This window comes from Macrobrachium nipponense, chromosome 23 (assembly GCF_015104395.2).
Source record: "Macrobrachium nipponense isolate FS-2020 chromosome 23, ASM1510439v2, whole genome shotgun sequence".
Classification (NCBI taxonomy): Eukaryota; Metazoa; Arthropoda; class Malacostraca; order Decapoda; family Palaemonidae; genus Macrobrachium; species Macrobrachium nipponense.
In genome coordinates this window covers 19073907-19096799 of record NC_061090.1, presented here as the reverse complement: position 1 = coordinate 19096799, position 22893 = coordinate 19073907, and the positions used below count along the sequence as shown (strand labels likewise).

Here is a 22893-nt window from a genome sequence, read left to right as displayed (position 1 = left end):
AGGAGTGTGAGACTTTGTCTATTCCGTAAGGAAGACGTATGATTCGTATGTACGCAATTAATCAGTAAACATGTCTAATTCCGTAAGGAAGACGTATGATTCGTATGTACGCAATTAATCAGTAACAAAAGTCAGGGTAGTGAACCTGCTAACCTTCCTGTAGACTTTATTTTGCCTAACCTTGTAGTATGGCCTACGGGCTATGAATATGTCTACGAGATGCTCGCTCTCCTTCATTGCTGTGAAGTGCTACTTCTTGTAAATTGTTACTCCCTAAACCCCTGCAGTGTTGCCTTCGGGCCCTAAGCAGTGTCTGTAGAGGAATTACCCTTTCTCTGATACTCTTTCGATTCGTATCTTAGAATCGAAAGTGCTTGCTTTAGAGAGTAAAGAATGAAGTGCAGAAAAGTGCAGTGATACCCCTTGTGTAGTGGAGGTGCGTCAGATCGGCCTCGTTTCGCCTCTAGGCCTGGACCTCTGCTTGACTCCCAGGACCCAAGGAGGGAGCATGTCGAAAGCCTAAGGAGGGTTACAAGGAACCCCCACCGATCTGGCGTGCCTTCGGCAGTTTCTGATGAAAATCCCCAGACTGCCAAAGTGCGTGCGCGTGCACGAATCCTGAAAGATTGCTTCTCGTCCTCCCCATGCAGGGGTTGGAGCTTTCGGAAGGACTCGCGCCCTCTAAATAGAAGCTTTATAGAAGAGGACGCTTCACGTCCTCTCTCTCTCTCTCGTTATGCGTTTCAGTGAGAAGTAAGAAGGCGAACGTCGCCTGAACTCGTGTCCGTCTTTCCACCGAGAAATACGTAAAAGAAGTCATAGTAGCAGGAAGCTTTTGAGAGTGGACGCCCGGGACGCTCGGTATGGACTCCAGGCGCGCGCGGTTGCACCGCCAAGTGCGCGCCAGTGGACGCCGAGCGCGCTCCCAGTGGACGCCGAGCGGCGCTCCAGTGACGCCGAGCGCGTTCCAGTGGACGCCGAGCGCGCGCCAGTGGACGCCGAGCGTGCACCAGCGCACGCCAGGTGTGTCGCCTGGCTGAACGTTTCTGTTGAACTCTTCAAGCTCTTGTTTTCAGATATGGGCCTAAAGAATGTTTTTTACCTCTACCTCCGGTGATACCTTCTACCTCACCTGCAAAGAACGTGAAGTAGGCACTTTTGTGCTTCGGAGGAAGTTTAAAGTGAACAGACAACTTCTTCTTCGAAACCCCAGCAAGACATCGGTTTCGTGAATTCAAGAGGTCTCTGTCAATTAATATTGCTTTTCGCATAGGTGGATGGAGTTAAGGAAAGCTCAAGGGAAGATCTCGTTTGCTCTACCGCAACCTTTGCCATTCGGCCAATAAATTTAAGTTGCCACTACCGCAGTCAAGACTTTGCGATAAGGCAGTTACGGGTTATGTAAGGCTCGATGTCCTGCACGTCAGGACTCTCGGCAACGTTCAGTGGGATTCTTGCAAGGCACTCATCAAAAGGACGCTCTTCAGGAAAGCGCAAGACAGGACTTCCTTTGCCATACTGCCATAAATTTTAAGCTTTAGCAGGCATTAGTTGTGATACGGGAGAGGAAGCTGGTTGGAGAGTTTCTTCCTCTTCCCAGGATAATTTTGCAAGCTTTTTAGCCCATCTGAAAGGGTTTTTCAGATGATAGATTTTGTTAGTTTCTAGTCGGACTACGCTGCTGAATTGAACATCGTCGTTCTACCTGCCGTAAGCCCGCAGTCTCTTAACAGGATTCTTGCCCCTTCCTCGTTTGAGACGGGAATCGAAAAAATTAAATGCTTGACTCCCTGGATTACGTTTTGTCAATTCAGTGACTTTCCCCCATTGACAATATACTTTCGTTTTGTCAAGTAAGTGGGTATCCCCTCATTGACAAAATATCTCTTTGTCCCGTAAATGGGTTAGTTCTCATTGACAAACATCTCATTAACTTGATATTGCGTAAGCGAATAAGCTCTTATTGACAAGATTCGGAAGAGCTCTCATTCGTCATTCGCAGACTCGTACAAGAAATAGACTTGTAGACTACGTCAATGAACGCTTATGTCCAGTAACATAAGAAGCTTGAGCTGACTGCTTCGATTCTCTTAAGTTTTGTTCATGAAACTTGCCTGTCAGATATGTATGTAGCTGTATTTCCGAATTCAGCTATATATATGTCTGCCAGGTAAGTATGAACAAACTTTATTGTGGATATAATTTCATATTTTGCCTTGCGTTATTTTACTTCTGATTGGTTCAAGTCATAAATACGCTTGCTGTAGTTACCTCTTCGGATGGCACCGAGAGGTCTAGTGTCTATTTTTAAGGACATTTAATCGTTACTCCCTGCAGCCTTCCAGGAGTTTCCGATTTATCTTTTACCGTTGTATGGTAGTGTTCTGACGACACAAACGCATCTATATATTTAGCGTTTTCTGTTTCGCTTAAATATACCAGCTTGAGAGTCTTTCGGCTCAAAAAATAACGGACCTATTTCTTCGTAGAATAGGGGTAGCTGGCAACCCAGACATAAAGTTAAGAGACGACGTTCGTAAGCTGCTGGCTGCTGCTGTCACGCTGTTCTGTCTTCCAGTCCAACCGAGCCAGTAACAGATCGGGTGCTGTCATGCGCCGTAGGTTACGTCTCTCTCTCCTGCGGGATTGACTGACTAACCGTATCTCTGTGCTGGCGGTTACGTCTCTCCTGCGGGATTGACTGACTAACTGTAACTCTGCCCTTCAATCACGGACTTTAGCCTAAGATTGAGGGGATTTCTTACGTGAATGAATAAACGTTGCATTCGTTTTGCCTTACTATGTTCAACAGAGTTATCTCTTAATCCTTTCGGTGCTCGTTACCGCACGGTATAGAACTACGAGTCTACCGCAACATTGCACTTTTATATGCTCTCACCTCGCTTAGGCAAAGCGCAGCCTTATTAGGGAAGTAAGCATACTCGGGGAGGGAATGGATGAGCTTGCTGGGGACCATTTCCTTCCTGAAGAAGTTTGTTTCCCCGAATAGACTGCAATTTCAGACCACAGTTTTTTCCTACCGGAAACTGAAATATTATTCAAGATCTAGGAATGATTCTGAACATCTCTCAGTGCGTTTATCACTGAGGTGATAGAAAGAAAGGTGCCGGACATCTGGATAGGGTTTCAGATGTCCTGGATCTTAATCTGAAAGAAGTAAAAGCGATTCGGTAGTCCCTCCAGTCCTCGTAACGAGTTTTGGGAACCAGTGGTCCATCAACTCTGATATTCCACAGCTCTCTCATATCTTAAGAAGTATCTTCTCTCGGTCCCTGTTCGAGTTTACGAGAAAGCCTATTATAACAACAGGCGTAGAATGTAACGATCCTCTAGAGGTTCGTTACCGGATTGCGAAAGTCCGTACAAATCGTCTCGATCGACGGCAGCAACTATTGACTTCCGAGTGGAATCTTTCTTTAGAAGTAAGTTGAGAGTTGTGGAGACTTTAGGGACGCCCTTTCATTCTTCTCTTCGATATGTTGAGGACGAAGAGACTTCTTCTTCTCTGCTCCCTTATTCTCGATCCGGGATCGGTACCATTAAACGCCATCCTATGATATTGAACGGGGATGGATATTTAGTCTCTTTTCCCCTTTTTTCAATCGCTTAGGAAATGTAATAAGAGGATTTATGACGTCACAGGGAGCGACAATGACGCTGATCGCCCCATGTTGGCCTTCAGGATCCTGGATTCACAGAGGTCACATACTTCCTAGTTCACTTTCCAAGGACCTTTCCGAGAGAGTCGGTCTACTCTAACTCGAAAGGTACCTATAACCTCTCCGCTCTGAGTCTTGACTACGTTCAGGTTATCGAGATGTTGACAGGAATAAGATTACCGTCTTCCATTTCCGTCTGAAGAATGGGATAAGCTGGCAGTCACAACTATTAAAGAATACGCAAATATGTTGTTGACGGCCTTTGGGCTCAGAGATTTGCGTCTGTCAAACAACAAAGCCCTTCACGATCTTTGAGTTTCTGTTGGAATCTCGAACCTCGCTCACCATCTACTTTTTGTTTTCACCTGTTTTCTCGGAGTCAGACACTCGTGCGAGATCAGGCGACATATAGTAGCCCTGAGTTTCTTGTTGACGAAGTCGGTTGCGTTTATACACCCCCGATGATCGTGTAACATGAGACCAGGTTGGACTGTCAGGCATTCTTCCTTCGGGACTGAATCGCCTTTTTGCTCCTCGCTCCTTTCTCCTGGCACCAGAAGCTCGAGTCAGGAGTGATTCGCTGACGACGTTGGGTTGCGTTGATACAACCCCCAAGGTTTGCTTAGATTGAATCGCCCAGGGCAGTCCAAGACACTCATCCTTCAGCGAAGAATAGTGCCTTATGGTCTTCAGGGTACAGCCTTGCTGTCCTTGATTCGTCTGACTGGTCAACTGGTCGGTCACCTGACTTTAGTACAGACGGACTGACTGTGCATGTCCAGATCGAAGCTTTCAATATGGAACTTAGACGTAGTCTGAAGTTCTTGATGTCAAAGCATTCGAACCTCTCCTACCTGTTAACTTCTTGCATGTGATCAGGAAGGCCTTCTTCTAACCACCACTAGATACGACAAAGAGGGTTAGTGAGATTTAAGCCATCGTCACAAGTTTTGGCTTTAGAGAACACAGGCGGTGTGCTCTCTAACCCTTCCGTTGTGGCCTAAGAATGGTAACCCGTTTTGTCCTTGGGCCAGGAGCTTGGAAGCAAGGATGGCACAAGTTAGTGGGGGCAGGAGCCAGAGAGAGTCCTGTGCCCTGTCGGGTCTCTCAAGTTTTATCTACATAAAACTCAAGAAAGTCGAAGTCAATCGGGCAATCTGCAGTGTTCCGAAAAAGACCAGACTTGCCCATATCGAAGAACAGCCTGGCTTTAGTGTTAAGGAGTTCTTTCAAAAATGCTCCTTCATTGTGTTTGCACAAAGATTTGAAATCTTTTATCTGAATGCTCACGAGGTGAGGGCGCGGCCTCGGAAGCATTTCAACAGAGCATGGCACTCAGCAACATCCTGAGTACCATGTTTTAGCGAAGCAACTCTGTGTTCACTTCACACTCCCTGCGAGATGTGAAGATGGCATATGAGATCTGCTGCTCGCTAGGGCCATACGTGTCTGCAGACACAATCTTGGGGGCAAGAAGTACCACTCATCCTATCCTGTAGAAAATGGTTAGGAAGAGCTCTTAATTTAGTTGTTGAGTCGCCGACAACGGCGACTTCTTACTCTTAAGCCCTTAGTTAACAACCACCTTAACTTTGGCTAGGTTGTCAGGTGGTGATATATATATTTATATATATATATATATTTATTTTACTTCTTAGTCCCTCATGGTATGGTCAATATGGTCCTAGTCACGTCGTGGTCTCGCCCCTGTTGACAGATCATCTGGAGTGCACCAGCTATAGGTCTCTACCTCGCTGGCAACTCTAGTAGCACAAGCAGACTTACGTGGCAGTAACCACGAAGCCAGCTATGCTAACAGGTGGAACCAAGATGTAAATCATCTGCATGCATTTGTTTCCCAAAATCCTTCTATTCTGTCCCTTCCCACCTCCAAAGGTGGGATTCAGCTATATATATATCTGACAGGTAAGTTTCATGAACAAAATGATATTGTTATGATACAATAAAGTTTGTTCATACTTACCTGGCAGATATATATAATCAAGTACCCACCCACCTCCCCTCAGGGGACAGTGGAAATAAAAATTATGAATAGAAAATGGGAATGGTTCCTGATACCCGCCTCCCAGCGGCGGGAATGGGTACTAACCAACCTGGCCGACCACTGCGTGTCGGAAGTTTTTAAAATTCTGTCGGACTTCAGAAAATACAGCTATATATATATCTGCCAGGTAAGTATGAACAAACTTTATTGTATCATAACAATATCCAGGTCTATATAAGATATATATATATATATATATTATATATATATATATATATATAACGATACTATATAGATATAATATAATATATATATATATATATATATTATATATATATATAATATATATATATATATATATATATATTCTTCATCGCTGGTGGGCTAATCCTCGATGAAATAGGTACGGGGATACGGAAGGACATGGCACATTACATGATTCTTTATTGCTAGCGACGTTTCGAGACAAAGTCCCATCTTCAGGCTAAAGGCAAGAAATAAATATTACATCATTACCAAACAGTTAGGAATGTTAACGTAAAATTATTATAAATTAAAGTATTTCTAAGTAAAATTACGAATTAAAAAATCTCAAAGAATGAGTATTACATCAATACATAACATATTTAAGAAAAGGAAATGTAAAATCATAAAAAATTAATATATTTCTAAGTAAAATTACGAATAAAAACGTTAAACAGAATATATATATATATAAATATAAAAATATTAAAAATGAGGAAAATACCTTGCTCAAGCAGAGTCCCGCCGTTCCGTGTCAGGACGGTGGAAAAAAAGTCAAGAAGAGGCAAAGAACAAAGTGACGTGTCTTTATGCTATATACAAGGTACTGATGTAGTATGGTTGTTAAGTGAAGGTACCAGTTTCTTAATTGCCAAACTTTCAAGAACGAGGAGGTGGTGTTCATATGGTGACGTCATAATGACCTTAAAGTTGTTATAATCTATCTCTGCCCTACAGATTCTGGTCGTGATTCCTAATATTTGATTGTTCAGGGGTGGATAAATTTGCTGCCCGTTCGGTAACTTACCACCTCTATGAGCATCACATCTCACTTTGAGCAACCGGCGCGTACTTCCTACGTAGGTCTGCTGATTACATCGGCAGCAATTAAATAAATACACTACACCGATTGCATCAAGGAGGGCAATTTCTCTTTGTGTTTTAGGAAGCTACCAATATTTCTAGGATTTATGCAAGTGAATCTTGTATCAACTGCTGGATAATGGCGGTTTAAAATTTTCTTAAGGGAGGGCAAAACTTCCTATCATGTATATAAGGTATTTTAATATAGTATCTAAATTTCTGTGCTAAATGGACTGGACTAGGTGGTATGAACAAAAGTTATTGATGGTATTTTTGACGTATTTAAAAAATAACCCCGATGGGTAACAATTGCTTTTGAAAAATCCCTCAAGAAATATTATTTTGTCATGGAATAATTTCCAACTTGATGTTAGGTTTATAGCCCCTGTGGAGGAGTGTTGATAAAGAATTTAATTTAAAATTATAAAAACAAAAACTGTAAAAATTCAAGCCAAGACCGGTAAAGGTAGGTTTCCTGTAGATTTCCTATGTTAAAACAGTTATCTTTACGAACTACCATTGTATCTAAAAATGCTAATTGTCCATTTTCTTCTAATTCACAGGTAAATTTAATATTTTGATGTTTGGAGTTAGCATATTGTAAAAATGAGTCGCTATGATGCCTATCTTTAAACAAAACAAAGTGTCATCTACATACCTTCGGTAAAAAAGTGGTTTAAAAGACGGAGGGCAATTGTCCAGCAGTTCCCTTTCAAATTTGAGCATAAAAATATTGGCGAATGTACAACTTAGGGGATTCCCCATACCTACACCCTCTATTTGCAAATAAACCTGTCCATTAAAAATGAAGCAGTGTCCCGCACTGCTAATTCTAACAATTTCCTAAAATCATCACGTTTAAAGCCACTATATGTAGTATCGTCTTCTGTAAAAATAGTATCTAAAATAAAGCTGATGGTTTCCTCCACAGGTATATTAGTTGTGAAAAGTGCTTCAACGTCGAAGCTTGCCATGGTTAGGTCAGAGTCCTGGCATAAAATACTGTTCTTAAAATCAAGAGAGTTGGTTAGATTTTATGCCAGGACTCTGACCTAACCATGGCAAGCTTCGATGTTGAAGCACTTTTCACTAATATACCTGTGGAGGAAACCATCAGCTTTATTTTAGATACTATTTTTACAGAAGACGATACTACATATAGTGGCTTTAACGTGATGATTTTAGGAAATTGTTTAGAATTAGCAGTGCGGGACACTGCTTTCATTTTTAATGGCCAGGTTTATTTGCAAATAGAGGGTGTAGGTATATGGGGAATCCCCTAAGTTGTAACATTCGCCAATATTTTTATGCTCAAATTTGAAAGGGAACTGCTGGACAATTGCCCTCCGTCTTTTAAACCACTTTTTTACCGAAGGTATGTAGATGACACTTTTGTTTTGTTTAAAGATAGGCATCATAGCGACTCATTTTTACAATATGCTAACTCCAAACATCAAAATATTAAATTTACCTGTGAATTAGAAGAAAATGGACAATTAACATTTTTAGATACAATGGTAGTTCGTAAAGATAACTGTTTTAACATAGGAATCTACAGGAAAAACCTACCTTTACCGTCTTGGCTTGAATTTTTACAGTTTTTGTTTTTTTTTTATATTTTAAATTAAATTCTTTATCAACACTCCTCCACAGGCTATAAACCTAACATCAAGTTGGAAATTATTCCATGACGAAATAATATTTCTTGAGGGATTTTTCAAAAGCAATTGTTACCCATCGGGGTTATTTTTTAAATACGTCAAAATACCATCAATAACTTTTTTTCATCCACCTAGTCCAGTCCATTTAGCACAGAAATTTAGATACTATATTAAAATACCTTATATACATGATAGGAAGTTTTTGCCCTCCCTTAAGAAAATTTTAAACCGCCATTATCCAGCAGTTGATACAAGATTCACTTGCATAAATCCTAGAAATATTGGTAGCTTCCTAAAACACAAAGAGAAATTGCCCTCCTTGATGCAATCCGGTGTAGTGTATTTATTTAATTGCTGCCGATGTAATCAGCAGACCTACGTAGGAAGTACGCGCCGGTTGCTCAAAGTGAGATGTGATGCTCATAGAGGTGTAAGTTACCGAACGGGCAGCAAATTATCCACCCCTGAACAATCAAATATTAGGAATCACGCCAGAATCTGTAGGGCAGAGATAGATTATAACAACTTTAAGGTCATTATGACGTCACCATATGAACACCACCTCCTCGTTCTTGAAAGTTTGGCAATTAAGAAACTGGTACCTTCACTTAACAACCATACTACATCAGTACCTTTGTATATAGCATAAAGACACGTCACTTTGTTCTTTGCCTCTTCTTGACTTTTTTTCCACCGTCCTGACACGGAACGGCGGGACTCTGCTTGAGCAAGGTATTTTCCTCATTTTTAATATTTTTATATTTATATATATATATATTCTGTTTAACGTTTTTATTCGTAATTTTACTTAGAAATATATTAATTTTTTATGATTTTACATTTCCTTTTCTTGAATATGTTATGTATTGATGTAATACTCATTCTTTGAGATTTTTTAATTCGTAATTTACTTAGAAATACTTTAATTTATAATAATTTTACGTTAACATTCCTAACTGTTTGGTAATGATGTAATATTTATTTCTTGCCTTTAGCCTGAAGATGGGACTTTGTCTCGAAACGTCGCTAGCAATAAAGAATCATGTAATGTGCCATGTCCTTCCGTATCCCCGTACCTATATATATATATATATATATATATATATATATATATATATATATATATATATATATATATATATATATATATATATATATATATATATATAGTATATATATGTATGTATGTATGTATGTCACTTGAACTGTTCGCTTTGGCAACGTGCGATTTAATCCTACGTTATAAAGCCCAACTATAGTAGAAGTGACCCTGGGCTCTATGCCTCCGCCCGCTACAGGTTGAGAGGAGGCTTTTACCAGAGGCAGTATCTACCTGCTACAGGTCCCTCACCAAGTAAGGTTACAACAAGCTTGTTTTTGGTGTTAGCTAATTTCTATTTCAATGCATCTCTATATCTGAGTAGTTTTTATGTCCTTATCTCACCACCTATCAATGTGAGAATTAGGTATGTAATTATTTGGTAAGTTACTTATATAAGAATTACATTTTTATAATAAAGTATTGTACATACTTACCAAATAATTATATGATTGGAACCAACCCTCCTCCCCTCTCATGAACATAGAGCATAAACAGATTAAGCTCTTTAGGTATGTTGTACCTATTCTTCCCTGGTAGTGGCTAGGGTTGTTTACCTACAGCAAAACAAAAAAACACTTCCGTGTTTTTCGAACCTTGAGCTTCTGTGTAAGTGGAAACTATAGCTATGTAATTATTTGTTAAGTATTTACAAAACATATTTTATTTTAAATTGTCATGTTCAAATTAATTGTAAACCTATAGTACGTATTTGTAAATGTAGACCCCCTGTATTCACAGACTCTCAGATTTGTGGATTTCTCTAGAGACCCTATCTACCCATTATTTGAGGGAAATTCGTGTATTCATGGTATTTTTTTATGATAAATATTCACAAATTCCTTTTTTTTTTTTTTTTTCTTTTTTATCATTCTTTGTAAAATGCACTTTTTGCGATAAAACTATTAAAAAACCAGGTATAAGCATTTTTAGTGGGTTTTTCTTGAGTTTCAAAGCTAACAAAATAAGCAGTTTGAAGCGTTTTTATAGGGGTTTTAACTATTCGCGGATTCTAGCTATTTGCCGGAATTTTCACTATAAATTTTAATATAGAATTGAAAATGTAATATCTATAGTTACTTAAACTTTTCAGGTATGAATGAACATCAGTGTCTCCTGTGTGGGAAAGTATTTGGTTCTGAATCAGCCCTCAGTCGTCACAGTAGCACACATGCGCGCTCTGAAGGTCGTCACCAATGTAAGGTCTGTTCCAGAAGAATTGGAACTCGGGCTCATCTCTCAGAACACATGGCTCGTGTTCATAAGGTAATCATTTGAGTTATGTCAGTCTTGCCTTCTGGTATTATTTTGGGAGCCTGTACCTTTGGATTGAGTGTCTACTCCTCATTTGACAAAGCATCATTTGCATATTCTGTTAAGGTGCTGTGATATTATGTTGCCAAGCACAAGCGGTCTTTTCTTGTGTGCTGGTGTACCCATACCCTAAGAAATGGCATGAAACAAATGGATCGAAATCGCAACACTTGGTGAAGATTAACTCAACAAATTTTCCATTGAGTATTCTGCTTTAGAAATGCAGGCACCTCTTAGAGAATTGTATAAGGTAGTTTTTTTGTATCATGGTGCTATTTAGTGGCATCCCAGTTTATCATATCATTTAGTCATTTTTGCCTCTTGTTATCAGTTATTCTATATGTTAACTTTATACAGTGCTCCTTTAAATGATGTCTGGCTTCCCATCCTGAAAAATGCTGTACAGAGTGCTGTGCTGTGCATGTTGCCCATTCATAATTTGTATTCTAGAGTGTGTTCTTTTTTCAGATTCATAGTGACTCAAAGAAAATGCAGTGTCCCATGTGTGATAGACATTTTGTCTCCAGCTTTCATCTTAACCTGTAAGTATCTTGTGTTTTTAAGATTCCTTTCAATGTTCCCATTAAGCCTAAGGGTGTTTGGTAAGTTTCTTAAATGATTAAGAATAAAAATGCCAACATGATAGTATCATGTCTCCCATTTTTTAAGATGGATTGTTGATATATTACTGCTTTCTGCCAAGAGTGGAAAAACTCGGGATTGTTTTATGATGTTAGATTAAACTGGCCCTGTAAATACAACTTCTTAGATTGTTATATATTTTTAGTTTTTATATATCAGCAACTATTGAACATTTTTCTTAAGGTTGACTCATATTTTCATAAAGCATTATGCAGTAAAAAATATATATAAGTACTGTAGTTATCTTAATGAGAATTTTTTGTACTTAGATTTTTTTCCAAAAACACAATTTCAATGAAGCTTTATATAAAATGTAGAATTATCCTCCTTTTAGAGGGTTGCCACATCAGCATGCCTTGCATTGTGCACTATAAATGAATGAAAGGTTCTGTGCAATGCTTTCTGGCTTTTACATTTCATCCATTCCCTTTCGTCTGTTCCTTAGCTGTCCAACTTCTTTATCTTGACTTTCTCCAATTTTCACCTTCTCTTTGAGGACAAATCCTTTGGATAAGCCCAAAGGATTCTAGAAATGTGGTTTCATTAAACCTATTTAAAATTTTAATGGGAATTAACCCTTCTTTTCTAGACCCATAAGGAGTAGTGCTGTTAGTGCATCTCATCTGATGCACTGTAGATGTTACATAAGGTTCTTTGCAGTGTCCCCTCAGCCCCTCTTTACAACTCTTTTTAATTCCATTTACTATACCTTCATTCATATTCTCTTTCTTCCATCTTACTTTCCACACCCTCCTTACAATTGTGTCATTGTGCATCTGCAAAGTTTCCCTCCTTTTAAATATTCAAAACCTTCTGTATTCTCAGTTCCCCATTCAGTGCTGAATGACCTCATGAGTCCCAATGCTTGGACTTTGGCCTAATTTTGTATTCCATTCCATTCCTTCTTTTCTAGGCACTTGATTACCCACGGAGAGGTGAAACCCTTATATTCGTGTAAGGTTTGCAATCGAAACTACTTGCGACCTCTCAGTTTACGGCGTCACATGGCAACTCATGACCAAAATTTTGTGTGCAAAACCTGTAATGAATCGTTCCCCTCAGCTCGTCGTTTATCACTTCACAGTCGGACTCATGATGCTTCATATAAATCAAAGTAAGAAGAAAGACATGCTTTAAATTTAGAAATTTGCTTTACATTTTAGGTATGATTCCCAAACTTATTAGATTGTAATTTCTTTTAATACATTACATGTGGCTTTTAAGTACTGTTTGTTTTCAAGTGAATAGTAAGTTGTTTTAGTTTTCTTTGCTTGGTCAGTTGGAGTTGTAGGTCAACCTATCCTGTGTTAAGAAATATTTTTTATGGATATTGGTTGCACATACTTAGGCTCTTTAGGTTTAAGGTGATATTTCCAATATATTATAGTATTTATATTTTGGATTAATATTATTTGATCTTTGTGTTTGAATTTAGAATTCAGAAGTGGTAAGTTTTACACCTCTGTAAAGCGATTTGAGTGGTTCACGATATTCAGGATAGGTGAATATGTAGTACGTTAGTCTGTAAATGTGGTAGTTTCCCTTGAGTATGAAAGCTTCAGAAAAGAAAAAAAAAGGAGCAACATGATATTTAAAAAAAAAAAAGATTAAATGTTTCAATATCATCATTATAATAATTCTTGCATCTCCTTTCCCCATTATTTATATTTTTACTCAAGATTAAGGTCTTTCATTAAGACAGAAAATAGTTATTGGGAATTTTATGTTCTCTATAACTCTCCTAACGTGACAAGAGTCATCTTCATCTGAAGCATTTTACTTATCTGATCACATGTATGAAGCAGTCAGTCAGTGTTTGGCAATCGAAGGTGAATAGAACACAAAATATCCTTGTACAAAGGTGATTATGATAAAAATGTAATAATATGAAAAAACATTTTAGGGTTCAGTGTCCCAAGTGCCCTTTGGCATTTCCATATAAAAGCCAATTGGAGGTCCACTTACGAACACACACTGGCGAAAAACCTTACGTATGTGAAACTTGCGGGAAGTCCTTCAAACGGCTTCAGGTAAGGCTAGGAAATTAAGTTTTAATATTAAATTATCAAACTTGAATTAAAATGTTTCAAAACTTCTTTGATAAATAGTGCTTTTGTATATGAGATGTTCACAGTGTTTGGATTTGCAAATGAAACAGATTTAGTATTTGCCTTGATGTGTATGTAAATTTACTAGATTGTATAAAATGAAAGTTTTCTGGCTTATAAACACCAGATACAGTACAGTTGTATGCTCCATGGTAAACATGGATTCTGAAACTTTGGGATAGTGAAGCTATCTAATAAGATTTCTCAATCTTTCGTCTCTGGGTAACTTTATAATGGCAAGACTAAAAGTAAATTACTTTTTTATTATTTCATGCCTCTTAGCATTGCACAGTTCACCTCCGAGTGATGCATGGGAATGAGAAGCAGCCTTGCAAAGAGTGTGGGAAGCTGTTTAGCGATAAAGCTAATTTACTTCGTCACCGCCTGAAAGTCCACTATCATCTTAATCGATGGGTAAGAAACTTTCTTTACTTACTTTATTTATTGTCCAACACAGGATATATCAGCAATTAATAGTTTTTTCACAAGTTTCAGTTACATAAAATAATAAGTAACTGATATTTTTGAATAGTAAGACAGTAGTTTAATAGATCTTTTGCAGTGAAAAGTACTTAACATATTTTGTCTAAGTAAATTTTGGTCTAGTTGTAGATTTTAGTTTGAAAGTCTTGATGAATGTGAGTTGTGATATGAAATTCTTGCGTCCATTATGCCCAGAAATGCACCATAATAAAAACACTTTAATATTCTGGAAAGCCATAACAGAAACTGAGGCAAAAAACAACACCACCACCAAATTGCAGAATAGCAACATAAATGCTTTGACGGTAAAAACTCCTCAGAAACTGCCGTCTTTCATGTGTATTAAAACAATTTTACATTTTGAACTCTAACTAGAATCATATGCCTAAACCAGTTGATTGGATGTAAACAACAGTCTTACTAGCTTGTTAGGTCTTTATTAAGCTTTTGCATTTTACTTTAACTGAGTAGTGTTTTGTATTCTTTTATTTATTATATTCTGTAGTTAGTATATTTTAAAATTTTGTGTTCACATCATTTAAGTTAAAAGTTTAACAAAACAAAAACTGTAACCAATGAGATAATAAGCCCATGTCTCTCACATTGAGATAATTTCTCATTGTTCATACGCAAACAAACCTTCAGTCTTAACAATAGGATAATTTCTAGCCCGTAGCTGGATCCAGTCAAATTGCAGATGAAAGCAAGGAATCTTGTGAGATCTGGCAATTAATGAAAACTAATGTTTTCATTTCATTTAAAATTGTGCTGTGTAATTTGGGCTATACGTATCTTATCCAGAATTGTACAGATTGGAAAAATGTAGGGTAAGACTTGGCATTATGTCAACATGTGCATTTATTCTCACAAGAAATGTTCCTTATCTTTTATTGTGGTAAAGCTTAGGTCCTAAAGTAATTAGTGATTTTCTTTTTCTAGGTTTGCGGTGTGTGTGCACAGAGTTTCGCGTATTCTGAAGATCTGCGTCGTCACTTGAAAAAAAAACATAACCTTATTTTTAAACGTCTTGTCAGTACCAACAAGAAGTGCATGAGTGAGGTAGGTCTTTTGTAATTTCTTATTAACACAATGCTTTTATTTCTGTATATGTTTAGTATATATATATATATACGCCAGAATTTAAAACTGGTATGTGCTGCTGAAATGCTAGGTTTTGTTTCCCATTTCCTTAAATTTTTAATTGTAACTGATGGTGTGGGAAAATATTTACTTTGCTGCTTTATTATTGATGCATAAAACCAGCAGAAATATGGAGACTTAAAAAATGGTGTATAATATGGAAGGTTGTGACCATAAAATGTTTGATAAAGTATATTGTAAGATAAGTATTATATATGGAAGTAATAACGGGGCAAATGCCTATAGGAAGACCCAGGAAATCTTGGAGAAGGGATAAATGAAGACATAGATCTGATGGAAATTCAGGCAGGAGGAGCACAGGATAGAGGATAGAGGAGACAATTAGTTTCACATCCAATTCCATCAAGTAGAAAGGTTTAAAAACATTTATGATGCTGCTTTACCAAGAAGGTGACTTTTAACAGTTTCCAAGAGTAGTTTTACTTCTTCTTTGAAGAATGTTGCTCCTTGCTGTGTAACGTGCTTGACACTCACTGAATAGTGCGTACACTAAGTTCTTTGTAGAGTCGGTTTTGCTCCATTTGCTGCTGTGTATTTTTCCTCCATTCCCTATGGTCTCTTAACTACCCAGCCTGACTGCCTTAACTTTACTTTGCTCCACTTTCCCCTTTTCTTTAAGTACAAATCCCAGTGGTAAACTCCAACAAAAGCTAAAAATGGGACTCTGTGAACTCATAAGACTATTGTATCATAACAATAATGTTGACTTTGTCCTAATTTGTCCTAATTCCCATCATATAGTAATATACTGTACATGGCTAATCATGATCAATTCAACCCTTGTTTTAGCTTCTCTTCAAATATTTATTACAGTACTCTTTTGACTTCTATAATTTTGTTCAGCATCTAATTTTTAGCTCTTGAGATTCTTAGTGCTGTTTTTCCCCTTGTGGTTTCTCACTCCAGAGCTGTATTCTTTAGTCATTACCTCCAAACTAACAGTCAGACTCAAATTGCCCTTTTATGTAAGTAACTTACCAAGTAATTACATAGCTATGATTCCATAACCTATGACAGCTTAAAGATTCAAAATTTGCGCTGTGGCACTTCTTTTGTTTGTGTGTAGGTCCCATCCACTATCCAGGAAACAAATTAGCGAAGAGGTCAATTCAAGGGCAAAATATTAAACTTAGTAGCACACAGTGTATTTCCTCTGCTGCAAAGTTCCCACTAATGTAGGGGCAACCTTTGGCTCTACTGCAAGTTGAGAGAAGCCCAACTAGAGGCAGTAACCACCTCAGCAGCTCTCTCAACAGGTAAGGAAACAAACAAGCATAGTATATGTAATGCTGACAACCTTTCTATTCCAAATTCATTACTTACATAATGCTTTGAAGTAAAGTATGTCCATGCTTTTCCACCACCTGTCAGTGTGGAATCAGCTATGTAATTACTGTACTTGTTGAGTTAGTACTTATATAAAAATGAAATTGTTATAAGAAAATTAGGTTTTATATATACTTACCAAGTAAGTACATGATTGGAGCCCATTCTCCTCCCTTTGCATGGGTATTTGAGCAGGAAATGAATTGAGCTCTTTGCTAGCTTGTTTCCTTAAGTCCTGGATAGTGAGCGGGACCTGCGCACCTACACACACAAACGAAAGAAGCACCACAGAGCGAATTTTTAATCTTTAAGCTGCTGTAGGTTAGGGCACCATAGCTATGGAGTAATTACTTGGTAAGTATATATAAAACCTAATTTTATTATAAAAATTCATATATGTCTACTAAAAAAAAATATCCCCTTGACTGCGGTACTTATGTCATTGCATCAGATAACCTTTCCAAAAATTCAGTCAATGTTCTTCTGGTCTCCCTGTTTGTCATGTGCATAATTAGAATATGTATATGCATTACCCTGTTTCTAACAATATTGCCAATCTTATTAATTTCTTTGTCTTATTTTTGTCACATGTGACACCTTTTGATCTTTGCCATACTATGCCGAGTATATTATTTGTTTTTTCACTACAAAATTTTTGTCTGTTTTGTTACCAATTTTTGATGTTCCAGTATACATAACCTCTGTGCACAATGCATATTCACTTTTCCTCTTGCCAGTATGTACACTCGACAAGAAAACTGAAGATACAGTTTTCATTAGCTTTCGTTCATCCAATTTCCCATTTGTTTATACTGAAAAGACATAATATCGCTAAATTTACTTTAGAATATGAAAATTCATTGCAAATTATATCATATAAATTAAAGCTGCAAAACAAAACCGTTCACATACTTAAAAACACGATATATGTCTGAAGTAATTGGAATTTCTCAGATGGATTCGTTCATCGAGATCTGGTAGGTAGAATGTGAATTTCTGATTTTAGTACTATGTATCACGAAGACAATATTTACTCGTTTTGCTTCATTAGCGGGGATACATTGCATTAGCGTAAGTGGTGGATGCAGTGATTTTAGTATCTACAAACTTATGTTTGTATTCCAAAGCGATTAAAGTTAGCTGACGTCAATGGCACTCAATGTTGCGACGGCTAAGGTAGGTTGAACAAATCTAGTTTCATCCGCAAGAGCGTTTTCTATGATGTGAGGAGGAGCCCTAGAACTTCAAGCGGGAAAGAGCAACTCACTGGATACTGGCTAACGTAACGGATTTCACACTTTGATTACTTTGACGTTGACATGGATCGAATGCTGGTTGCTGTTTACAAAGCTACTGTCTTTAAACATAAATCTTAATCAAGGTTTAAGTAGCATGTTAGCTCAAAGATTTTCTGGCTATATGCTCCCATTACAAGTAGTAGCCTACAGCCCTACACGACTGCATTTCTTTGCCGCGAGGCTGAAAGATCTCCCACGATATAAAACTTTAATTGCCTGTGCAATACATATTGAGTTATTTGTGGTAATAAATATTTTTACTTAACACAGCTTTTTTCGTGAATGATTTGTGGATGAAACCTGATTTTCAAAAGTAAAGACTATATATATCAAGAAAGCAAGAATGACCGCACCTTGTGTCTAATATTTTCCAAGGCAACTGATGAATGTACTCAAGATTAGGGTATGAATTTCTTAAAGAATTAACTTGAATATTATGATCCTTCAAATTTAATCTAGCATAATGCAGCACGATCTTGGCAGTCATATCATATCGCGCAAGCATAGGCCTATCGATAGAGATACTTAATTCATTATATTTTCTTCTGCCTTTCCCCCGTCACAAGTCAAGTCCGTCACCAGTACTCTCTCTCTCTCTCTCTCTCTCTCTCTCTCTCTCTCTCTCTCTCTCTCTCTCTCTCTCTCTCTCTCCTCTTCTAAAACATACTTTAAAAATATATATATTACCACTCAATCTCCCAAAGAAAATATAATGAAATTAAGTAGTTATAAATAGGCCTAAGCTTTCACATGAGCAGATTTTGCTCCTCTCTCTCTCTCTCTCTCTCTCTCTCTCTCTCTCTCTCTCTCTCTCTCTCTCTCTCTCTCTCCACTTTTAAAAACCATTTTACATTTGAAAAAATATTATCACTCAATCTCTCAAAGTAAATATAATGAAAAAAAAAATTAAGTATCTCTTATAGATAGGCCTATGCTTGCTCTCTCTCTCTCTCTCTCTCTCTCTCTCTCTCTCTCTCTCTCTCTCTCTCTCTCTCTCTCTCTCTCTCTCTCTCTCTCCACTTTTGAAACATTTGAAAGAATATTATCACTTAACCTCTCAAAGCAAATATAATGAATTAAGTATCTCTATCGATAGGCCTATGCTTGCGCGCTCTCTCTCTATTGTCATAATATTTCAGTCTTTACTGTATTGTTCCTCACGATTTCCACAAGTACTGCCCAAATTTTTAAACCCTTTCTCTCATTGTTTAAAATCCGTCTTTAATTGCATATGAATTTTACGTCAGTTTAGTGTTAAACATTACTTATAAATAAGGTTTCACAGTAGGTTTTTAAAAAGGATGATCGATATTCTACCCTGAACTGACGTTACCAAACCAACATTAACGGATAATATAGAGCCTGTTTCTACATTCAAGTATAAATGATTATAGGACCTCAACAGAATCATTATGGTGTAAAGTTGATGGAAATCTAGAAAGCAACAAACGCTATAATTTTGAAGCTCCGCCCCCTTTCAAGAGTTGCCAGGTGTGGAATTATTGAACATTAGCTATATGTCCGAAGATTTAAAAAAATTGTATCTTGAGTTTCCTTGCCGAGTGTACATTACCCTCTTCCCCTTGGTTCTAAAATTTATTGCTGTCACTTCCACTCAATAGCTGTCTAGCATATTTATGATACTCTCTTTACTGAATCTGTGTGTGCATATGACTTAATAAACAGTGTTATAAAATTTTGGTCAAGATGATTTATCTACAAAGAATTTATGTGCGTCTATATTTGTGTGTAAAATTTAGAAGCCTAGAAAGCTAAGCAACTTATTATTAATAATGTGTTTTATACATTATGAATTAACCATTTCAGATGTTCTGGTAATAAAAGTTGTTTGATACCTTTTTTTTTATTACCTGTAAACTAAATTACAGGTTGCATCTTATGAGATGTGAAAAAAATGAACGATACAGGAGTTCACAGAGTTTCTTTGGATAAGGGTGCTATAGTTTTAGCAAAGATTGCCTGTTGCAGTAGGAATAAGACTTCTAAGGATTGTGTGAATGAAACTTGAGATTACACAACTACTTCATACCAATGACACAGTGACAATTACAGCTCAGATGTTGGAATGGCAAAGAAAATTGTATTGTACGAATAAAAATAGTTGTTAGGTCACAGTACATATTTTGAATGCATCTTCTAAAGTAAATACTTCTAATACATACAATCATTTGAAGATTTATAAATTTAGAGCAATTATAATGATGATTAGCACATTAGTTTAAATTATTATACATTTTTCAGGTTTATGTCATCCCTGAACTTGGAACTCGGGAAATTAGTGCAAATACACGTGCTGCCATTGAGTGCATATGTGAAATGGAAAAGCAGAAGGTAAAACAGATTTTTAGTGGTGCATTCCCAGACTTGACAAAACCACTACCAAAACCCGTGGTCAATGATACTGATAGGAATGATGATCCTGACAACTCAGCACCACAGCCAGGAGACACTGTTGCAGCAGGGTCGGTCTGCATTCCCTCAGCCACGGTCGGATTACCAACTATAATTAGCAGTGGACAGTTAGCAGCTGGTGGACAGAGCAGTATGAATTTCCAAACATGTTATGGAACAGGTGAAATTCCAGGGTTGGTGTCATTACCTGTGACAGGAGTGAAATGTACAGAATGTGGTGTTGATGTCCTTACACCTCAACAGTGTGGAATTTGTGGCGTACTTCTTTGTACTCAAACACATTTGGATAGTCACATAGCATCAGTACATCAGGTTTTATTCCAGTGTTCTGTGTGTGGGCAACATTACAGTAGTCAGAGTGAATGTATTGCTCATGTGACAAACTGCCATTCATCTCATTTTTTAACAGTTCAGGGTACGGCTGCAACTTACCTTCCGGCAAGTCAAACCCAGACATTGCAAAGTACTGGAGCATTTGTTCAACCACAGTTATTTTTACCATTTCCAAATTCACAGTCCAGCCCTCAATGTATTCTTCAAGTAGGGAGCTGCCCTCCTCAGCTGCCAGGTCTAGTTGCTCCAGCTGGAAATGCTGTAGGGTCCCAACAGTTAAGTGCACCAAACTGTGTTCTTCCATACACCAATGTTGTGAATGGCTGGTCCCAAGCAACAGCTTTGGGATCTGCCAGTGGTATAGGAAAACAGACAGTGTATGCAATGACTAATATTTTTTCTGATCAGCAGTCAGTGCCTAACATTCAGTCAGCTGTTTCTCATATAATAAAAAAAGAACCAGTTGCAGAAACCCAGGTATGTACAATTACATTGCCACATGGGAATCCAGAAAGTTTGAGTACCCATTCTGAAGGTAGGCTGTCTGCAAAGCCTTGCTCCAGTGTGCTTCCTACTATTCTACCTCGTACGAATAGCTCAGGTGAAGAACCACAGTTCATAGTTGGGAATTCGGAGCCAAGCGAACATCAAGATAAAAATTCTCAAATGCTGTTAGTTAATTCACGAACTAACCATTCCAGTGGTGGTGATGTTACCCACCCTTCATTGCTACATGAAAGAGTTTTGGTAAGCATAGACTTAAGATTAAAAATGTTTTATAAATTAGAATTTTAATTAATGTTGGACTGTAGTTCAGTCATTTCTTTGGATATTAAAATATTTAAAGTAACTTATGAGAACATTAGCATATAATGGATTTGAGCATATATTAATTTCTTTATAATTTATATAGTGTGTAGTGTAATCTTATTGTGGTAGGCAAATTTTGAGTTGGCTATATGTTCAGTTGTAGACAGCTGATTTTTTCAAGACATTTTTGATGGATATTAGGGAAATTCTTGTAGAGTGGACCAACCATGGGTCAAGGTACTGAGAGTGGTGTTACTTGAGGGAGTGAAGTGCAAAATAAAAAAATTCCTTTTGAGCTTTCATTCCAAGTATGTATCCTTAAACTCTTGTCAGGTGAATTCAAGTTACAAGACAGATTCTGTATTCAGTGAACTATTTTGAATTCAGTTAATATGGTGAAAGTTGCTTAGGATGATTAGATGGTTAGTATGTGTAGCACCATATTTAGTTCTCGCAAAGCAACATTTTTATTTTGTTGATTATATGAAAATGTGATCTATATAAAGATGTTTTATATAATTGGAATTTTCTTGGTCATTAGATGATTAAACTGAATTTGAATAATTTTTCATTTCAGGAGGGCAAGCTGAGTCACCACCACACAAATACGTCAGTTGCAAGTGTTCTGTTAACTCTTGCTGAAACTCCTCAGGATGACCAGACATCAATGCTTGTGCCAGGCAATGCTTTGAGGATACCTGATGCTCACGTTGACCAAGTCTTATCTCCTTCAATTATTTCAGATATGTCGCTTGACGAAGTCACCAAAGGTCAGTCAACATTATGAACTGAGGTTGTGTTGTAATTCTGTGGTAGTAGTTTCATCTGTAATCTTATTTAAGAAAACTAATTGGTTTTACAGCAAGATTACAAAGGTTTTTCAGCAGGATTACAAGGGGTTTATAACATACACTGGTTATGTTTCTTGCATATCTCGCAGAGCCAAAACTGGGCTTATGTATTACTGTTGTCCTAATATTAGTTTATTGTACAGGGCATTGATAATTTTGAGATGTTTAATAACAATGTATACAAAAATATCATAAAAATGGGTTAAGATATCTCGTTGGCTAGAGGTGGCTGAATGTTTACTATCTTTCAGATTCCACAATTACCACAGGAAATACAGGTTTCTTGCAAACTATTGACTTACCAGAACAGCCTAAGGATGAGCTTGTCCACAATCCCTCCTTTGGTCTTTCACAGGTAAGGGATTAGCATTATTAAGCTTCAAAATTTTGTCACTGAGAACATTTAAAGTAAGCGCATAGCTTGATTTCCATTTGTAGTACATAGACCTTATGCATATATTAAAATTTTGAAGTTGCATTATCCAAACCTAATGTGACTTGAGCAGTTGTGTTAATTAGCTTTTCAATATTGATATTGATATAGTTTCAAGTTTGACAAGTGTAGTTATTTCTGGTTTTAGA

The 22893-nt window shown here is 37.3% G+C and overlaps 1 protein-coding gene across 1 annotated transcript in view; it reads left to right on the top strand.

Moving 5' to 3' along the window:
- The window catches only part of LOC135199160 (uncharacterized), a 44003-nt gene that overhangs the window by 10419 nt on the left and 10691 nt on the right, over positions 1-22893 (top strand). The window contains exons 3-11 of the mRNA XM_064227061.1: positions 10646-10818; positions 11335-11408; positions 12422-12622; positions 13412-13538; positions 13899-14030; positions 15039-15158; positions 20147-21397; positions 22038-22230; positions 22563-22666. Of these exons, the coding sequence (XP_064083131.1) occupies positions 10646-10818; positions 11335-11408; positions 12422-12622; positions 13412-13538; positions 13899-14030; positions 15039-15158; positions 20147-21397; positions 22038-22230; positions 22563-22666 (2375 nt within the window). The remainder of the gene's footprint in view (positions 1-10645; positions 10819-11334; positions 11409-12421; positions 12623-13411; positions 13539-13898; positions 14031-15038; positions 15159-20146; positions 21398-22037; positions 22231-22562; positions 22667-22893) is intronic.